The sequence below is a fragment of the Polistes fuscatus genome, unplaced genomic scaffold, assembly GCF_010416935.1.
Source record: "Polistes fuscatus isolate 324 unplaced genomic scaffold, CU_Pfus_HIC Scaffold1, whole genome shotgun sequence".
NCBI classification, from domain to species: domain Eukaryota; kingdom Metazoa; phylum Arthropoda; class Insecta; order Hymenoptera; family Vespidae; genus Polistes; species Polistes fuscatus.
Genome location: NW_025112997.1, coordinates 15,868,481 through 15,890,089, shown reverse-complemented (window position 1 = coordinate 15,890,089; position 21,609 = coordinate 15,868,481). Strand labels below are relative to the sequence as shown.

Genomic DNA, 21,609 nt, shown 5'->3' with positions numbered 1-21,609 from the left:
AAGAAAGAAAGAAAGAAAGAGAGTTCCATTTCGCCAATGGAACCTCTTTTTCCGCTCACTTACATGCTCGTGCTAATTGCTATAGGATAATTACTACGGTCTCTTGCTCTACCACCTGTCCAAGACTTCAAAGATTCTTTCCTTCTTAACACTAGAAAGACGGGAGCTTAGTATATACCTATATTGCCTGAAGGCAGTCAAAATGACTGCATTGTGAAAAAATAACTAATGCGCAAAGAAATTTGTTTAACAGTAATTATTAATATATTTTATATCACTAACAGTCATATAACAAGTTATTAATAAGTATTAACAATAAAAAAAATGTATTTTAGTTCGAAAAAAAATAATTTATACATTATCTTGACATTTTAAGCAAATGAAAGTGCAAATCTTTTTGGATGTACATTTTCCGCAAACATACTTTTTACATTTTTGACAAATATTATTTGTTTTGTTATTGTGGCAAAGTCGTATTTGACAAATTTTTCGTTTGGTAGAATCTGTTGTATTTGAAGATGTTGCAGTTGATACTTGTGGGTCTTCCTGTTGTGATGAATGTTTCTCTCTTTCAGTTGTGTAATCGGCGGAAAGCTGTTCTGCTAATTGAAACAGGAATTGTTTTCGTTCTATTTTTATTCCGGTCACTTCTTTATAAAGGATCCAAGCATTTATTGCAGCCAAATCTAAAATGTTAAAAATATTTGGAGGGGCCATCTACGAGAACTAGATTTCACCGTATATTTTCTGGCCATTTGATCTGTTATATCAACTCCAAATTTTGTTTGATTATAAAACTGAACAGAATCTGGTAACATTTTTCTATTACTTTTATCAATTTTTACAAATTTATGCCTGGAACTTAGAACAGCCACTCTTTTGTTCTGTTTGCTTTTATATATTGTAAGGACACAATTTTCTGATCTATATAGGAGAGTGGAAAAACGAGGCATGTTATCCTTCGATTGTTTGGCTTCTTTGGGTAATTCTCTTTTATTTCCTCTAATAGTTCCAACTAATGTAGTTTTTTTGTTCAATAATTTCGTCGCTAGTGACATGCTCGTAAAAAGTTGTCGGTCGTGACACTTCTTCCACAGCCTGTATATGGTTCGATAAGTTTCAGAACAACGTATTCGCTTAGAAGCATTGACGATGGTCGTTGTTCATCTTTCCCCAAGTAAGCAAAACCATTCAACACGTACTTGCTAGTAACGTCTGATGCAAGCCAGAATTTGATGCTCCACGAGCATATAAAATGCCAATAAATGCACGTATTTCCGGTAGTGTAGTTGTCCAATCGTAATTCAAAATTTGGCTGGCTTCTTCTTCTGTGCCCTTTTTTATATGTTTGATAATATAATCATTTATTATCAACGAGAATGCACTGACAAGATTATTTGCCATAACGTTTCTTCTTGCGTAGCCTGTTGGTCCTGTCACACCCTTGAAAATACACGTAGATGGTAGCCTTCCGGGAATACCGCCTTCGTCAATCTTCGACCACACAGTACCATCTGCAGCTGTTTCGGTCTCCTCAGAGGTATTTTCAGTTTCTTCTTCTGAACTAATTAGCACCCTACGCCTATTCCTGGGCACATTGATGACATTTTCATTTTCATCGTTGGTGATCGCCTCTTCGTCGCTCTCTTCAGCATCAGATGTCTCACTTTGAATATGATCCGATTCATCTTCAGATGATAGTTCCTATCTCGTTGCATTTGATTCTATATCGGAACACTCTTCACCTATCTCTCTTAGCATTTCAAGTAGTTCTCTTCTTTTGGACATTTCTTTTATGAACTTAGAGCGCAAAAGAAATCAGCTAAACAACGTGTTAGAACGACTGGCAGTGCATATAGCAAGCCTGACAAAAGTCGACACGTATCGTCGAAAAAAAAAGACGAGCGGTATCGATTATAGTATTTGATCATACACTCAGTGATCCTCCTTCCCATCTGAATTACGTTACAGCGCGTTCAAAGGGAACAAAGCGCGTGGCCAGGCCTGGCATAAAGATTCGAATAACAATTGCGAATAACAATAACAATAACTTTAGTTATTGAAATGCTGCAACTTATCAAGTATATCGTAATCGACAATTTATCATGAACTTGTATGTTATCATGTTATTCCAATCCAGAGCCGAACTGGTCTTTTCCAAGCAGTCAAAATGACTGCTTTTCGGCAATATAGGTATAACACACATGTATATACCGGAAATGAAGGAGGGGGGGGGCAACAACAATGATTAATTAACCCATTTATATGTTGTAGAAAAAGTCACAAAATTATAAGAAGCTATGTCATTATTTAAATAATTATTTTTTTAATTGAAATTCAAAAGCAGTCAAAATGACTTGCTTAGGCAATCTAGTGTTAAGAAGCATAACGAGAGTTGGGGCCTTCTCATAAGGTTTATCTTAGAGCACTAATACACATATATACATTGATATGTATATACACTTATACGGATCAGAGGTTTCTCCATTGCGTTCCTTTAACCGCATTTCAAAGTAACGAGTAAAATATAGTGCGTTATAAAATCATTCCTCCCCGTCTCGTCGATGGCCTCGTATGGAAGAAAGCAACAAAACAACAACAGCTTGAACTCTACCGATACCTATCGATAGGAGTATAAAAAAAGAATGAGACGAACGGTATGCTCTCGTTTAAGAGGATAAAGTGATTAATGTTGGAGAGTTTAAGTTAGGGGAAAAAGTGAGGATTTATTGGGAAAGATCGTGTAAGGTTGATAATGCTATAAATGTATTTTCTTGTTTTTATGCTTCGAAGGGCACACCATATCGATTGCTTGAATTCGAAAGTGGTAGAAGATAAAGAAAGAAATAATTAAATAAAGAGAGAGAGAGAGAGAGAGAGATAAAGAGAGAACGGTCGATCGAATAAATAAATGAGATATTTTGTAAAAGGTCAGAAATGGAGAGAAGTGGATCGATTTCTTTCCAAAGAGGCACCGCCGCGAGCCTCCAGTAATTCGCCGATGGTTTTTCCGGACTAACGTAATTGCCGTGGCTGACGTGCGAGTGCATCTCTCGAGAGTTTGTTAAGAAAGGGAAGAATGAGAAGGAAAGAAATAACGAAAGAAAGAGAGAGGTAGAAGTGGAAGAAAAGTCTTGCAACTTGGTCGCGTCTTGAAGACTCTCTACAAGAAACGCATTGCTTCGTCGTGTTTGCAATCGAGCTATCCGGACTTGAGAGATGAACGAATCGTCCTCGCTGGAAGGTCGACTTTAGCTCGAGTTGACCTGACCGTCTTTGGAAAAACTTTCAAACGTGTACGATAGGAAACTCGAAACGAAACTATGCGTTTATATAAGATATGTATTTACAAAGGTATGTGTATATATTTATTTTATAAATCCGACTTTGTTTGAAAGAAATAATCATATTTTTCCTATATATATATAGAATACTTCTTTTTTTATTATTATGTATAAAGTATTAAAATATATAAATAATTCGTTACTTTTTAAGAACGATTAAAAAATTATCCCAACGAGCGAAAAAAATGATAAACATTTATGTAACGTCAAACAAATTATTAATTAATAATAACATACATTTGCGACTATTATAACATAAAAATGGCTGAAATTATATTAATTTGTGCTAACTGGAAACACTTGTATAACAAAAACCTAATCGTAAAGTAACCCGATATTAACTTTTATTCTCTCAGATTAAAAATAATCCAAAAGAGACATCCGAGGTTATTAACTAATGTGAAAGAAGGAAGGAATCAATTTAAGAGAATACAGGAGCAAAAGATTAGACGTTTTTCGTGAGTGCTTTCCATCAGAGACACAAGAATTTTTTTTTTTTTTTAAAAGGAAGCAGGTAAAACCTTAGGGTCCTATGGCCCTTATACGGAGTAACGTCGCCACCCAGTCAGGTATTCGTCGACACTGCCTTCTTCTCTTTGGTGTCGGCTTACCACTGTCGAGGCGACAGTGTTGCCGAATTTCGCTTGCCAAATAACAATGGCTCTTTGTTTAGTCGGCGAGTAAAGTATGCTGGAGATCGAAAATCGACTTTGGTTGAGGTTGCCATGAAAAAGGATTTCGTTACGTGTCCTTTACAGCTAAGCTACGTCGACCTGCTGTATAATATTATATTATATTATGTGGTCCCAAAATAGTGTCTCGTTTTTTCTACCTTGTTAGTAAGTTTTACCTACACGCAATATTTATTATTTTATATTATTTATTCCACTGAATTACATAAAATGCAATCTGCTCTATCACATTATTCTTTATATCGTAAATAACTCAGTAAAATAACATGAAATACTAAATATTATGTATGTTAAATTAATTAAAAGACTTTTAAGTTTATCTAATAATTTTTCTGAATAAAGAATCTGCGTATTGTATAGAATGCCTAAAGGATTTTGATCAATCTAGAATATATGCTTCAGTTGGCCATGTGTAGAGCATGGGGAGGGTTGCTTTTAAGTTCGTTTAAGTGAAACAAACCATGAAAATTTAAAAATTAGTTCACAATGTTCTGAGAATGTTTTAATTGTTCTTTAAAAAACTCTGTCGTGCAATCTGAGGGGAAAAATGTTTTTCCTAATATAGAAAAAGATACAAATTCAATTCTGAATAATTGAAGGTATATACTGTTATTCTGTTACTATAAATGTCAGCGTAGTTTCTGTTAAGAGTTTTGACGTTCTTCCTCTTAAAATCATTTCGCCTCTCCCCTTCCGTACTCTAAACACATCCCACTGAAGTACATTTTAAAGATTAACTGGAACTTGTTAAGGACATAGTGAAGATAATAAGAATTTTTCTAATTACGAAAAATCTCTGTTATAACGTTTTAAAAATACACTAACTCTTTATCTTATCTTTATTATTTTCGAAAGGGTATCTAATATCTTTCAAGTTTTTACCAGTTAATCCAACGAATGTTAACAAAATATCTTTTTCTTATCATCTGAATCAACGTAATTACATTGAAGTACATCCAATGAACCAATACTTGATATCAAGTACTTTGATACTCGAACTTAAGACTTTGATTAACAGCCGCTGATGATAGTATCATGGACCTCTTGATTTCAGTAATAATGACAATAATAAAAGAAAGAAGAAATGAGAAAATTAGATATCTCAAAAAACGGCATGCCCACTGGGCCAAATGTTTTTCAAAAAAATCCAAAGCGAGACCGAACATCTAATAGTTATGCCCGGTGGCCATTAATAAACTAATCCTTGAGGAATTCTTGCTTGATGATTGAGAGCAGCAAGGAGTCCACGGTCGCTTTATCGAAGCCCAGAATCTTCCAGTGCCAGAGGCAATGTTGGAAGACGAAGGATAGAGGGCAGAAGAAACAAGAGGGCTATAATTTAACATTTGTATATATGTATGTTAAAAAAATAAAATAAATAAAAAGACTAATTTTACGATTTAAAGAGCTTATACATTAAATATGATACAATTTAAAAGTAACAATGTAAAGTAAGATAACGTAATCAATGATTAATAATATTGTGAATGAGAGAGAGAAATTCATTAAAGAGATAAATAAATCGGTAATAATAGCCTTACGTGATAATAACAAAAGCTTATCTGTCGAATGTGTGTTTGTTCGCTATCGTGTCAAGTAATAAACTAAATGATTAGGATAAATGTAATAATAGCTGTAAGATATAAAATAATTTCTAAAAATAAAAATCTTATTTATCTTATTTACGTTTTTGGATAAATTTGTTCTTATCCAAATTTAAATAGAAGCGTCTCTGTGTATATAAAAATAAAAAAAAAATAATTAATGATTCTCTCTCTTGATGTCGGACGACTAGGAGAAAAACTAAGGACAAGAATAAATGAGAAGATGTGAAAGGGCGTCGGCCAAACTAATTGCCGATGGTATTAAACGTCATAGTTTTGCAAGGGGATGTTAATTCGACTGAAGATTAAATTCAAAGAGCCTGAAAAGAGAGAACGAAAGAAAGATATTCGATCAACAGGTAAAGGCTTAATAAAAAAGTTTCAGACTTTTTATCCCATTTCTGATCATTACAAGGGAGAGCTTTCTAAAGTACAATTAATTGAAATTCTAAAGTTTCATTCTAAATTATACTAATGATGCGTATGTCATAACATCCTGACAAGGATTGTTTTTTCTTTATTCCTTTTTTCAACACTCCAATCTTTCTTTCTTAATTATTATTTCTTCCTTACGATATCACTCTCACGTATATTTCGAAAATGTTCGATTTTTATCCGTGTTCAGTCTAAACTCGTTCGACAAAGGAAAAACTAAATACTTCGGACCGTTTGTTTGTCTTATACCTGAGTGGACCTGATTTCATCACGACCGTGCAATTCGAAACGTTCCCTTTGTTCTCTTATTACTCATACACATGGACACAATAATTACTATAAACGCATACAATTCTGTAAACTTTTACAATACAGAGAATAAAAAACTATCGGTCTTAAAGTTTTACAAAAATATATTGATAATTAACATATGCAATAAGTAATTTGTATAAATACTATAATAAGATAAGTTTATTAAACTTATGGTTAGTTCCTATCAATCTAAATTAAGTTCAGAGCCTTAAGGAAAGCTCCAGAAGACGTACGATTAAAGAAAAAGAAAAAATGATATGCGTTTCATATAATTCAACATGTTGCGGGCATCGATAATCAGTTGATTTACGATTTGCCTTAAAACATAGAAATGATAAATCTTAGCATAAGAAAAGCGACGTTTCGAAGAGCCAAGAAGATGTATAATAAAAATGTATAATAAATAGGTGATGTATAAATGATGTATAATAAAATAGGAAGATGAAGAAAAGAAAAATATGATAAGGGTGTAAAAGAAGAACGTGTCGTGTCGGTCAAGCCCGAGGGGTAGGTTTCTCAACCCTTTCAGCTTTTTATCAACGTCAAGGAAGCTGCATTAGTCGAGACGTTAGAAGCATAATCTTCGGATAATTTGTTCCATGATGCGTCCTTATCAAGGTGTATATAATGGTACTCCCCCGAAGCATAAGAAAATACCGTGGGCGACGAGAACGGTACGTCTTTGAAATAAGAAGAACGGAGAGAGAGAGAGAGAGAAGAGATCCAGGAGTGAAGAGAGGAAAAGGGCTGGTCTCTCTTTGAGCGATGCCCATCTAATTACAAACCTTTTGCTCGAAGCACGACACACGGTATAGGTAATGTTCTTTCATGGTGCGAGAAACAACTTTTCGTATGCGTGCACGAGGAAGAAAAGAGGATAAAAAGAGAAAGGAAACGAAGAAAGAGTAAATAAAAAAGATATGTGGAGCCTCTTCACTGATCTCTTGAATCTTTGCTTCTTTCATAACTGAACGTTAACAAAAAAAAATGGACTCTCTCAATGGTTTCGATATACAGAAAAGCAAGCACGAAGGTTTTCTTTCAGATCACCAGATGTTGCGTTCGTTTCGTGATGCTGTTGTCAGCTACTGCTGAACATTCTCGAACGCAAACGCAATTTCTTCGATGACTGTCACCGTCATTATATCCATACATATACACTCGAGGACACACATCTATGGGAAAGATAAAATGTTCGAAAAGAGAGAGAGAGAAGGAAAGATCTCGTTTAAATCCCTTACGTAAAGACCATATTGTATGTAATCTAGCATCAAGTTGTGTGGCCCGATGGTGTACCGATTCTCCTTGGAACTATTAATTAACCTGCGACTACTGCCTGTCCGATGCTTAATTACGAAGCTATTACTTTCATACGTTACGCATATACACGTTAATAGAAAACTATATATATATACATTTAATTTTTATTTTTTTCTCTCGATCAATTCGATCTTTTCTACCATTAAATTATCTTATAATAATGTGATATCTCAATTTTTAATGTCATAATATAGAAATATCAAGTAAAACAACATAAATTAAATGATTACGCGTGTAATGTGAAATTAGGATAATTATGTGGAACGTCGTTATTATTATTTATAAAAATTTGTAATAAGATTTTCTTTCATCAAGATCAAACAATTTCCTAAATGTTATGAAGATAAAAAAAAGAATCTAAGATGAACCGAACATGGCGATGAAAAGAGATCGGCACGAAGGGAAATTAATCGAACGTAATCGACCGATCCCCGTCCGCCAATCTGCCCCGTGCGGATTTTCAATTTGCTCGGTCCATGGGGGCCTCCTTCTCTTCTCTCTTTCTCTCTCTCTCTCTCTCTCTCTCTCTCTCTCTCTTTCCACACTCACAAACGCGAACATTAATCCAACGCTTTACTATACTGTTCTCGCTCCCCTACATTTTGATCCACCTCACCTCCCTCCGACTTCGAAACGAGCTTCCTCGATTCTGTAAAGTACTCTCAAGCTTATCAAATTTTCGTAATTTTCTTTCTTTCTCCTTGTTTTATTTTTTTCTTATAAAACAATATTTTTCGTCAAAAGAAAAAACAAATTATTTTATGCAAAACTATGATCGAATGAAAAAAAAATAAAGAAAAAGATAAAAATACCTACATTGTTTCAAATTATAATTTTTTATATTTTCACTTTGGTTTTAGAAATAAATCTAAAAATATATGATTGAAGGATTCAATTGATTACTTTTATGCACATCCTTTCTCTTGACCTTTTTTTGATCGAACAATACGAATAAATTTGTATAATCATATTTTTTTTTTCTGTTTTCTTTTGATCGCGTATGTTAATAATAAGTTTTGAATACGATTGTATAATTAGAATACGATTGTATAATTAGAATACGGATCTAATGAAAGTACGATTTCTTCATCAAAGGAAAAATGTGGAATCGAGATGAAGGACTCTCGTTACTTCTTCGAGTTTCTTTGATTGTACGGATTAATCATCACTGTATTACGCCCACGTGGTCAAAATGAAGTTAACGCGCGCAAATTGCAACGAACGTATATGGACGAACACGCGTATAGTGTCGAGAGAAACAATGAACGAGGTCGACAACCTCGTGGTTGATGTTAAAAGGTAGAAGTTGCTTGGTAATCGCATTGGCATTCGATTTAAAATATTTTGAACTTAACGAAACTATTTTTTAATGTCTTATTAAAGATATCGACTTTGATCGTTCATTTAGACATAACAATGTAATTTATAGAACGAATTGATGATTTTTGTCAAATGTTACAAATATGGATTGTTTTTTTTTTCGGAATAAAATGATATATTTCATATTTTATGATTTAAATAATATATTTCGTGATTTTTTTTGTACCCATTTATTTACATTACCGGTCAAAATTATTTTATTACCATTAAAAAATAATAGAAAGTTGGTTTATAAATGAGTGCTGTATCAAATTCTTCTTAATAATTTCTATAGGAAATTAATTGATTATTCAACAAATTAATAATTACGTTCGATCTGAATGTGTCATTCATCAGAAATAACTTCATTTGTACAAAATGTATTTTCAATACATTGATTATATATTTTTTTTTATCACGATGATAATTCAATCGTTATTACTTCTTACTTAATACAAATTACTTTCAAAAAATTGCAAAAGTTATTACTTATGGTGTCAAGAGTATGTAAGGTGTTTATTTTACACGTAATATTATTTCGTATAATAAATTTCAAGTGTAATACGTTTGAATGTACGATACGTTTTATAGAAAAACTTGAACGTAAAATATTGTTTTACAAACAAAAAGTGAAAAAGAAATATCTACTCGACTAGTCCATTTAATAAAGGTTGAAGTAACGAAACGAATCCTTACGTAATCACTTTTTAAAGAAGGAAAGTTCTTCTTCAAGAGAAGTAGACAGTTAATGAAGGCCCCCTAGAAATCGTTTACTAACGAGATCAATTGCATTCTGTCTTTGTGACGTTTCACGGCACGGAAGTAGGGACCGAATGAGATTTCTTAAATCTCGCCAATCATTAATATCTATCCATTGTGAGTCACGTCGCGTCGTAGAGAGACATCCATCATTACCTTCAGACCGGAATAGAAACTGATTATCTCTGGTAAGCGGCACTGAACGTTCATATATCAAACACAAATCTCAAAGCTGTCGAAAGTAAGAACGTTCCTCCGACAGAGTACAAAGTATGATTTGGAAAGGATATCCTTCGTTTATTCTTACGACAGTGTGATTATTATACGAATACGAAATTGTAATACCAATCAATTGAGTTTTTTAATTAAAAGACAACAATAATGAGAGTTCTATACTCGTGAAAATAAATCTATCTTTTAACATTAAACTTTTGTTTGATTCTTCATAGTAAATCATTTTACGCATATAATAAACTAATGACGATGAAATATTTTACAGAAAAACAATTTCGTATTTTGAGGATCGATTTGAGACAAAAATCATGAAACATCATTTTTCTTACCTTGCTTGCACTCATCAATATCTTCGGAACAGTCGACACCCTTATAACCAGTAGCACAGGAACAAGCGAAGGAGCCATTGATGGGACTAGTGTCGCAATTTGCTCCTTCGTGACAAGGATTCGATGTACAGGCATCGTCGAGATGACATAGAAGACCTGTCAATGAAAATCAAATATTTTAAAGACATTTCTATTTTATTTATTTAAAATTTTCTATACGTATATAAAGTAAAAAAGAAAGAAATATAAAAATGAACGAATACACATATATATATATATAACTATACCTATTACTATGGTATATAAAAGAATATTATAAAAACGACTAGACATTTAGAGAAGGGAAGGCAACTAATGTAAGACTTGGCACGTTTCTAGGGCAGTTGGCGTTCGAGCAGGACACCAAAGACGGTGGTAACTGCCAAAGATGGACATCATTAAGACCTGAAATGCGCTCTGCACGGAACGCAAGCGGCGAATACGTACCTAGTTATATATACAATGTATATCTATGCTATGGAACGGGAAAATACGAAGTATAGTAAGTAGCAGTAACAGCCAACAACGAGGATCCTAGAAGAATCGCGATCAAATCCCAAAGAGCCACGATGGAACTTCGCGAAATCGTTGCATTCGTATTCAGTGAATTACTTCGGGAAAAATGTTTGCGAGCTTCTATTACGATAAAACTCGGCCTAATTACGGCTCACGGAATCGATGGAATTCCAATCATTACCTTCTCTAGACTGTTGTTTATGATCACATTTTTTTCTTTCAAATAATATTCACACATACAATTACGTTTAAATTTTCAATGATATTATCGAGTTCGATTGAACAACGGTTTTTTTTTTTTAAAACGTCCGTATGAAAATAGAATATTTTTTTAATCTTTTATGGTAGCGTATGAAGCAATAGGATAAGGAAATAACAAAAAGAATATAATAAAACTGTTTCAATAATAGTTTCCGATCGAGATGAAGAAAAAAGATATATCTTTATCTGGATATCGATGTCTCTAGAAAATCGATTTGAAAACCGCTTCGATTAACCTCGAGAAAAGTTGGCGAGTAATAAGGACGAGAACTCGTTTGCAGTCGTCAAGGTCGATAACGACTCCGTAAGGCCGATTCTAGCCTCCGGAATCTTTAGATTCTACAAGATCCCTTCTGGGTTTGTGTCCCTCTGTTTGTTGTTTCTTACTTTGTCTTAAGGGAGGTGGTGCATCATCATCATCATCATCATCATCATCATCATCATCATCATTATCAATAACAACCATGGTGTTCCATGTACATGCAGCTGATGCACCTGCCGATTCTTTAGAGATGCGTAATGCTTGTTCGTTGCTGCTGACACCATTTGCAAGAGCCTTTTCTTCTTGTCTTTACCGTAAGCGGTGCAAAACTAATCGTTTACGTTGTTAAAGAAAAAATCAGATAGCTCGAACTAAGAGACTTACGTTGATTTTATCTTACAACATTTGTTTCACTCTAACTATTGCGTGTATAAATTAAACGTTTAACGTTTAGTTAAACGTTCAATAAATTCCAGATCTTTCTCAGATTACTGAATTAGTTTAATATAATTTTACTATTTATATAAAATGATAATATTATCGTACCAACTCTCTACAATTTTTATATCAAATATGAATGTCTAATCGTTCTATGTTATGATTGCAACATAAATATTATAAATGTTGTTTCTTTTTACTTTCCCTTTTACAGGTTCAAGTCACTTCCCTTCGAACACTTTCTCGTATATACCCAATATTACCAAAGAGGTCGCGTCATTTTATCGCCTCTCTGAACAAAACAGAACACGGTATTTGTTTTTTTAAAAGAGTCACTCACCTATTCTATTAACCGTGCTCACGTTACTTAACTTTAGTAATCTGACGGAAATTAGTAGTTCAACGTGACTACATCGTTGATTTACTATATAAATAAATGTTACATTTTGTTCTGATTAAATGAAAATATAAATAAATTGCCGAATAGTTTCAGATGTATACATTATTTAAATGAATGCTAATTAAAAAATGTTTAAATATTAGCTACTATTGCTTATACTTAATTAACGACGACAGTATTGATAACTGTTATTCATTTTCATTACCCTTATGAAATGAAATTATAAATAAATATTTACCCGTCTTTCCATAGGTGCACTGACAATAGAAGCTTCCGACACGATCGATGCAAGTCGCACCATTGAAACAAGCAGCACCAGCACAATCATCGATATTGATGCTGCAATCAGGTCCAGTCCAACCATTGACACATATGCAAGAATAACTGCCATGCGAATTCGTGCAAGTTGCTCCGTTGTGACACACGGAAGGCCGCGTCGAACATTCGTCGACGTCTAACTCGCATTGCGTGCCCGTAAATGTTGGTGGACAGAGACAGGAATATTCGTTTACCCTATCTACACAGGTCGCGCCGTTCTGACAGAGATTTCCTGGACAATCGTCGATGTTCTCCTCGCAGTGTTTACCTCGAAAACCTACAAAAAAATAAACAATATTAATATATTATTATATCCGTTTGTTTTGTATACAACTCGTCAATCACATGTCGTATTCGGTTCCGACTACGTTTTGTATAGAAATGTAGATATATACCAATATATATAAATTTGTACTTGTTAAATAATATATATTTCGCACATTTATTTATGAAATGATAGTATTAGTAATAATATACTTATTAATAATAATTATTATAATAGTAAAATAACGTATATACATATTTACACGTTTTTATTCCCTCTCTTCTATAACAGAATATAATCAATTGAATATATGTACATATTTATCGTGATTCTCCAAGAATCCTACTACCTCGAAACCAAAGTACCAACTGTACCCTTCGAGCAATTTTACTTTACTTACATTCATAAGAACGTAAATATATAGGTATCTGAACAATCGTGTAGCGAATTGTCGCTCGTTTAGATCGGCACGCGTTTACGTTCTTCAAATGACTCTTTGATCACTCGACCGTTTTTGCAAGAATTTAACGTTTAATATTCTAGAGAGATGAGAAAAGGTAATTCGTTCTTCTATACTTTGTCGGCACAACGACGCGATTAGTTGAAGAAATTTAAAAGAAAATAGTTGGATGGTAGATCTCTCAGTGGAAACCTGTTTGCAATTTTATATAGATCGTATGCCAATAATCAGGAGGATGAGGAGGCCATTACTAGTTTCATACATCTTCTATCTTCTAACGCCTAAAGCATATTTTCTTACGCAGGTTGATACGCCTCTAGAACTTTAGTTACACTCGAGTTGTTAGACGCGGAAACGAATCGCAAACTATCACTATTATTACTATACTTTCTATAGCATCACCAACACCAACTAAACTGCTCCCTCTAATCCAAGATTGATACACGCTTTGATGAATGCAAAAACGAAATGGTTAACCGAAGAGTCTGGTACCTACGATGCCTTTGCAGATAAAGCGATTGCCTTCGATAACCGTGAAATCGGTCGATCGATGTAGCAACGAGTTTCTTCCGCTTCCGAATGAGCTCGGAGGAAATAGGAACTTATTGTTAGACGAATTCTAATCCGTCTCCGTGGTGTAATAAAATCAATCGAATGATTGATTATTTAATATATTCCTTTGGAATTCATTTACTTCTGTACAAATGTAATTTACTTTATGAACGTTCAATTAAATAGAATTGTTGTTGTTCTCTGTTTGAATAAAATTCAATTTTATTGTAATAGCTTTATATAGAAATTGACTATTATTATAATTGTCTTTACGAATAATAATAAATATTGCATTGGAAAAGCATCATAGATAAAATTTAATATATCATCCGATCATCTATCTTTCTTTTTCTTACCATTAGATCCTTTTTATCTTTTTCTTATCTTCTGGACAAAGCTAAATCAAATATTTAATCGTGGAAGATAATGGATTAGAAACGGAGTCGCGTGACCTTCCTCCTCTTTATGCTACGAGTCGCATGCCTATTGTTACGCTTCCGTAGTTTTAGCTCTTTAAAAAGCATGAAGGCGGTTCGATGAACTTGAAAAAGCGACGAAGTAAGGACTCGTCACTTCGAGTCTTTGATATTTTGCTTCTTCTTTATACGACGTACGAACGTATTTCGTTCCGCTATGTTCATTTTTCTTTTTGATTTGTAGATTAAACAAAAAACTTGAATGAACATCGATTAACATTTTTATTTGATGCACTTATGTTAATATTAAAATCATCCGAGACATTTTATTTTTCTATTAAAAACTACGATTATTCGAAGAATTATTGTGAGTTATTTTGATTATGCATTTTTTTTTGAATTTTTATGGTCTCAAGGAACCTAATTAAGCATAAAAGAAATGAAAGGTTTCTTAGCTTCATTCTTATCCGTATTATTAGACATACATTTTTTTTTTTGTATATTTACGATGGAATTTTGCCTTTTAAAAAACAAGGGAATTATTTTTTTTCTTCTATTCTGAAGAAATGTTAGAAAGCAGATACGTTAGCTAGACGTCGAACGGCTTCGAATCAGAATTTTGAACCGGAATTTTAAGCAGGTTTCTTTTCTCAAATTTCAAGGGAATCGCGGATTTCTTCCACGCTATCGCACGCGACCGCAACGTCAGCTGTGTTAACTCTTTACGGAAGCATTCACTTGATTTTTATTTTAATACAAACAACGATTTAAAAATATAAATCTGATATAAATTATGCTAAGGTTTCATAAGTTCGAAAGGGAGTTTAATGTTTTTTTTCCTCTTAATCATAAAAACTGAAAATGATTTTCTAATATCTGGCAAGAGATTAGAAAGGTAAAGTACTTGACTTTTTGTTAATCTTCGAACAATTTAGGATACGTCGGAAAGAAAAACTGAAATTACGTGTTAAGAAATTAAAAAGTACAAAATGAAACTGCGATGACGAGAGAGAGAGAGAGAGAGAGAAAGAGAGCTTGGTTCTTCATGCGAGACTAATCGATTCCTGTTAATATCGATACCATCAGCCGACACACAAAAGAGTTTCTCCTTTCTTCTTAAGAATCAAGTTCTCGCACATATTTACACGACGATTCGTGACGCACTCGTATTCGTTTTCTTTTATCGCTTCATCCTGGTCTACGCCTCACCCTCCTCCTTTTTTCTTTCTTTCCTCTTTTTTATTTTTCCTTTTTTTTCAAAGTTCCCATCCACCTCCGCAAGCGAATTACCGTGTCTTGCTTCTAACGAGTTCATTTTTGAACTGACGCTGCTATCTTCGTATTATTTTCTTTTATTATCTCTTTCTCTCACCTTCTCTCTCTCTCTCTCTCTCTCTCTTCCCTTTTCTCTATCTTCGTCTTTCACAAAAGACATATCATCAAACTTCATCTCCCACCCTTCCACCTCTTTGAAGGAACATCGAAATTATCGAAAAAAATCATCAGCATATTTAACGAGATATTTCACACGAATCTCAACATCCTACCAAGATTCTACGGGAAATTGTCTTGGGAACAAACGATAGGATAGAATTTGCGGATTCACATGCAAACTATGTTTCGTGAACAGTGTTAAAAAGGGATAAGTCTCGAATAGACGGAGCCGAGAAATACACGCCTTTGCGTGCTCGTGGATGATTGTGCATGTAGGAAGAAATAAATGTATTGCGAGGAGGACGTCCCTTCTTCACGGGGATATATAAGTATTACATATGTGCATGTATACATGCGTATGTATTTGCCGAGGGATAAGCGTTGCCTTCTTCTAAATGACTTTACGTTTTATTTTCACAAGGGGTCGAACTTCTCTTCTTTCTGAAATAACCAACTCCGATGGCAACCCTCCGAAGCAACTTGTTGTATTCGTGCTTATTCGTGAAAAGAAAATCAATTTTTTCTATCGGAAATGTGGAAGGAAAAAAGTATACGAAAGAAACGAAAAATAACTCTATTCGAAACGAGAGAGAAGAAAAATGTTGACGTTGATCGTTGGAAAGTGTGTTGAAAAACGGCGGAAGAGTTAAGCCACTTACAAATCGACCTAAATGAACTACCATAATTGCAATTGTCCTCACCCTAGATAGCAACGATCGGAGGCTGCAGCTACACTCAACCGCGTTTTCATCTCTCTTCGTTCTTTCTCTCTCCCTCTCTCTCTCTCTCTCTCTCGCGTGCTTTTTGCGCATGTGTATGCGTATGCTTGTTGCGTGTGGACCCTATTTTAAAAGAAGGATACGTATCCGTTACTTCGTTACAAATCCAGGGCCGTGACGAACATAACGTGCCTTGGTTTTTTACTCAAAGTAATAAGATCTGTTTTAAGTATTTACGATTATTTTTTACAATTTTACGAAATTACGAATTTCGATAGTGAAACAGAAAGGGAAAAAAGTGAACGGATCTTTTCAAGAATATGATAACGTTTGTTCGATAACAAACTAATAAACACTCGTAATTTATTGTTCATTCGAAGATTGAGTTAAAGAGATACCCTTCTTTTCTCGTTTGAACTTTAAGCAAGTAATATTATCCTATAACATTGTTAATTTTATATAATGAAGTACATACATATAATATATAATATAAAGCGGTGTGATACCGAAGAACGAAGTTCCACAATTCCAGATAGCAGTAAGACAGGATTCTCGAAAGAGGAATTTGAAGAATTTCGCAAAGTCGTTGCAATTAGTCCAAAAAAACAACTCGGTCTAAGTGATCTTATTTATCTTTTAAAAGTTTTAAGAAAATCTCAGAAGACCGATTCTTTCTGTCTTTATTTCGTTGTGTTTTTATTTATCCCTCTCTCTTTTTCTCTTTTTACAATAAAAAAGAAAGAAACGAAGGGATAAGCCGTTTATCGGAAGACAAAACCCCGAAGAAGACTAGTTACGAACCTGTCCAAATATTTCCTCGAGGGTCCTGTTCCTTTCCCCTTACTCTTCCCACCTCACTATATACTACTAAACCACACTGTCTAGATCCCACTTGAAGAACAAGATTGAATCGACATCGATGCACGGAAAAGTAACACGAGTGAGATAGAAACCCTTTATTCTCTTCCGCAACACCATTGCGGCTTCCCTTTACCACGAGGATATCATTTTATTTGACCCTACATACATGTGACTAGGAAATAGTAGGTTCCTATCTCTTCCGATTATCCACCGGAAGAGTAGATATTTTAATTTCGTGATATCATATACATGCATAGATTGTCACCGATGTATTAAATATTCCCATTTTTCTTTTCCTCGAAGGAAATGTAATTATTTAAAAAATAATATAAGAATTTTTTTCCATAAAAGAAATATTATTTAAATAAAACAAAATCTATTAGAGCAATATGTATATCATTTATTGTTAACCGAGCAAATTGTTATATGAAAAATTTGTTCAATTAACATGACCACATGTTAATACAATAAAATAGAAGGAATACATGCATAGTATATATATATATATTTATAGTCATGTCATTGTGTGTGTAGAATGTTACCGTATGGTACACCCTGTTGTACCGTGTCTGCTCATAGAGTTCACGACAGTAGCGTAACTGTTCTATCTCTTCCTCTCTCTCTCTCTTCCTCTTTACCATAGTATTATACGTATCCTTTCCTAAAAAATCATTGCTCCGTAGGGAACTTCACCCTAGGATAGTCTTACTCTCTCTCTCAACCTTTCTCTCTTTCTCTCTCTTTCTGTCTGCTTGTCTGTCTCTCTCTCTCTCTTTCTCTCTCTCTGTTGGTTGGATTCGAAGTGGCTCTATCCGGACGTCTCCCTTTCTCTCGATCTCTCTCTTTCTCTCTCTTACTCGAGAGCAGAGGGGCCGCTCTTTTCCCGCTGGACCGAAGCTCCAAAGAGAGAGGAGAGAAAGAGAAAGAGAGAGAAAGAGAGAGACGCAGTGCCTCTCAGTCGGTCAGAGGTGTGGCAACGTCGCGAGAGCGGGTGTGCGTCTCACAGGGCCACGTGGTTCTGTGGTGGGGACTGTGGGAAAATTCTCATGCCGCCGACTACGCTTCGTTTGCGGTGCTCAACCAGCGGCTCCGTCGCGTACCACCGCGCACAGACTTCCTGCTTTCACGCTCCAAGAACGTTTCACCGTGTCTTCGTTCAAAGAAAAACGCTATGATTAAAGCGTTGTGGCCGAATCGCTTACGGCGACCAACACGCGCATCCTCATTTCTTCGTTATTTAGAGTAACTTGTTTTTTCTTTTCTTTTCTTTTTTCTTTTCATTTAATATTCAAATATATTTTTCATTGATTAATAATTATCGATTTATATGATTGATTAATTTTGTAACGTGATTATATAAAAAATAATAATAATCAGATGTTTTAGAAAATAAAACAAAAGAGAAAGTTGAGAGACACTGTATGCCGGACCCACCAAACGAAAAGGAAGGTTAACTACGGCCCGTGCCTCCCCACCAAAAACTCTAGAATGGTACCGGGTGGTCACGAGCACGCTACAGGGGTCTCCGCCCCCTCCCCCTACCATAGAAAAATTGTTTGTCCGCTGCCATAACTGTTCATATCGAAGAGAACGTTGTAATTATTCCTACCACGTGGTTACTTGTAACGCGGACGAATGCGTCCATGCACCTGCCGATGATAACGCTTCAAGGGTACATGTATGTATATCTACAATCTAAGTACACGCGTATATACGTACCTGACAATGCTCGTTAAATGAAGCTAGATAGAGAGATCTTTTGTATTTGAGATAAGAACGAAAGCTTCCTTTTCTGGACTTCGTATGAAGTTTCAACGTATAATAAAAATATTTTTTAATGTTTATCAGATATCACATTACATATAATAATATACGTATATACGTATCACGTTACACCATAAATAGACAGAAATGAATCGTAAGTTATATATTAATTCATCCTGCATATCCTTCCTTAAAAAGTAATCGTATAAAACATTAGCAAACGAGTTAGCTTTAATTAACACGTAGCTCTTACCTGTGATGACAGTGTGTAGAGTAATAAGACAAGTATTACGCAATAAATGGTTGAAGCTTAATGAGTTAATCGTAATACAATTTCGACTTCATTAGTATCAAACTCAAGAGATAGTTTCACTTAACGAATATATCCCGATGAGAAGAGACATTCATCAGTGGTCAGTTTGAAAACAAGACAGTCAGACCATATACATCGTGTCTCCTCTCCTTCTAAGGAGTAATTATTGCAATTCGATTTAACCTCGTTACAAGACGTTTAATGAGCACGCACGCGTGCACACACACACGCACACACGCATACACATATTGAACGCGATGTTTTAAAGTCATTATATTCTCTCTTTCTCTCTGCGATCGGTTTTTCAAACTGATCGTGACGTTATCGAGCAGAAAGAGAATTTTCTATAGTTAGTTGTATGTACGAATGTACAAAAAAAAATAATGAGAGAGAGAGAGAGAAAGAGAGTAAGAGTTATACTTAATGAAGTATATTTAGCATCATCTCACTTGTCACGTCATTCTCAGAATTGAAGAAAAGATTATTCTTCATGAAGAATAAGAAGAGGCTTTAATCCCGTCGAAGAAAATAAAAGGATAGAAGTTTTGTGTGTTAATGGGGTTAAAGCGTCGCACCGACGCGACGGTTTCACTTTGGTGGGCGATGATATCGGTGCAGCATCGGGAGGAGCACGCGAACGTGGCATAATTCTTGGACCGAATGGAAAGGACAGCCGGATGGACGGTTGCCATACGCGATTGGGAGTGGTCGTGAGCGCTATGAAGAAGCAGAGAAACTTGAGAGAGTGTGCCTACTCCCTTCACTCACATATATATTATACATATATGCATATCTATGTATATATAGTTCTATCTATGTATTTATTTACGTACGTATGCTTTCGTGTATCTGTGTATGTATATATAGATCGTCCTGCTAACTACCTTCGCTTATACATATTATATATACCACCTACATTTACACGTATGCACTTGCGTATGCATGCAATATGTATATTCTTCATGTGTGTGTGTATCTGTGTATATGTATATATGTAGATCGTCATTTGAGAGATCCACACAAGAGACTCATGCGACTCGGTCCTACACAACATAGAAGAGCAAAAAGAGACCGATAATGTGCTTCTCTCTTACTCTTTTTTTCCCTTTCTTTCACTCTCCGTATACATGAAGATTTATCTCGTCTCAGTCTTCTAAACGCTTCGTGTCTTCCTGTCTCTTTCTCTCTTGACGTCCATTTTCAGAAGCTTTAAAAGGTGCACGTAGTACTTGAAGAGGGAGCGAGCGATAAGCGTAATTTGAATGGGTAATGGCTTCACCGAGAGGTGGGTCCACTCTAATGATGGGTCCAACAAGAGAGAGAGAGAGAGAAAGTGAGAGATGATGCGAGCTTGGAACTTTAATGCATGTACTCTTTCTTTCTCTATTTTTGAAGACACTTTAAACTCTGATGAGGCAAAATAAACCGTTCATACTTAATCATCAAACTAAAAAATATTTTTGGAAAGAGAGGGAAAGAGAAAAAAAAAAGCAAAGATTCATTGTATTGGAAGGAATTCGGACGATAGACGATCTCGCACGAAGCTTTAATTCATGCGGTATGGATTTCGTGCGTCCCTTCTTCTTCTTCCTTCGAGCATGAATAATGCATACGGTTATTTCTTTCGGAGTACCCAATTTAAAGATATGCATGGAAACGAACGCTCTTCATGGCCACAAAGCATCGTATCTCTCTGTCTCTTCCCTTTTTCCCTCTTGTTTTTCTTCTTTCATTTTATTCTTATTCCGAAGTCAATTCCGGAAGAGAGGATGTGAATCGAAGGACGCGCCAGGACGATCCAAAGGAGAAACGATCGTAAGCACTTAAGAGCTTCGAAAAGAAGCACTCGAGGGAGTCATGGACTCGATGACCGAAAGCGAAACGAGTCTTCTACAAATAAGCAAGACGACGTTCCTCTTTCAACGTTGGTGCAACTCTTCAGATTTTCAATTGCCTCATTAACATTTTTCTCTCTTGTAAATTCTCAACCCTCCCAGTTCCTAGCTATCTCTCTCTCTCTCTTTCTCTTTCATTTCCTCTTTTCTTCTTCCTCTTCCTCTTTCTGTTCGATAAACAACAATATTTATTTTAGTTTGAAAATAAGTCCCTCTTGGTTATCTCGACAAAACGGTTTATTTTTTTCTTTCATCCTTTTTTTGTTCTCGTTGAAAAGGAAAAAAAAACATTGTCAAAAGAAGATTTA

The 21,609-nt window shown here is 34.9% G+C and overlaps 1 protein-coding gene across 3 annotated transcripts in view; it reads right to left on the bottom strand.

Annotated features, from left to right (window-relative positions):
- LOC122521571 (neurogenic locus Notch protein) overlaps window positions 1-21,609 on the bottom strand; it is a 174,411-nt gene that overhangs the window by 32,352 nt on the left and 120,450 nt on the right. For all 3 annotated transcript variants that reach the window (XM_043642440.1, XM_043642485.1, XM_043642498.1), the window contains 2 exons: window positions 12,543-12,899; window positions 10,389-10,544 (listed from right to left, as the gene is read on the bottom strand). In XM_043642440.1, coding sequence (XP_043498375.1) covers window positions 10,389-10,544; window positions 12,543-12,899 — 513 coding nt within the window. The remainder of the gene's footprint in view (window positions 1-10,388; window positions 10,545-12,542; window positions 12,900-21,609) is intronic.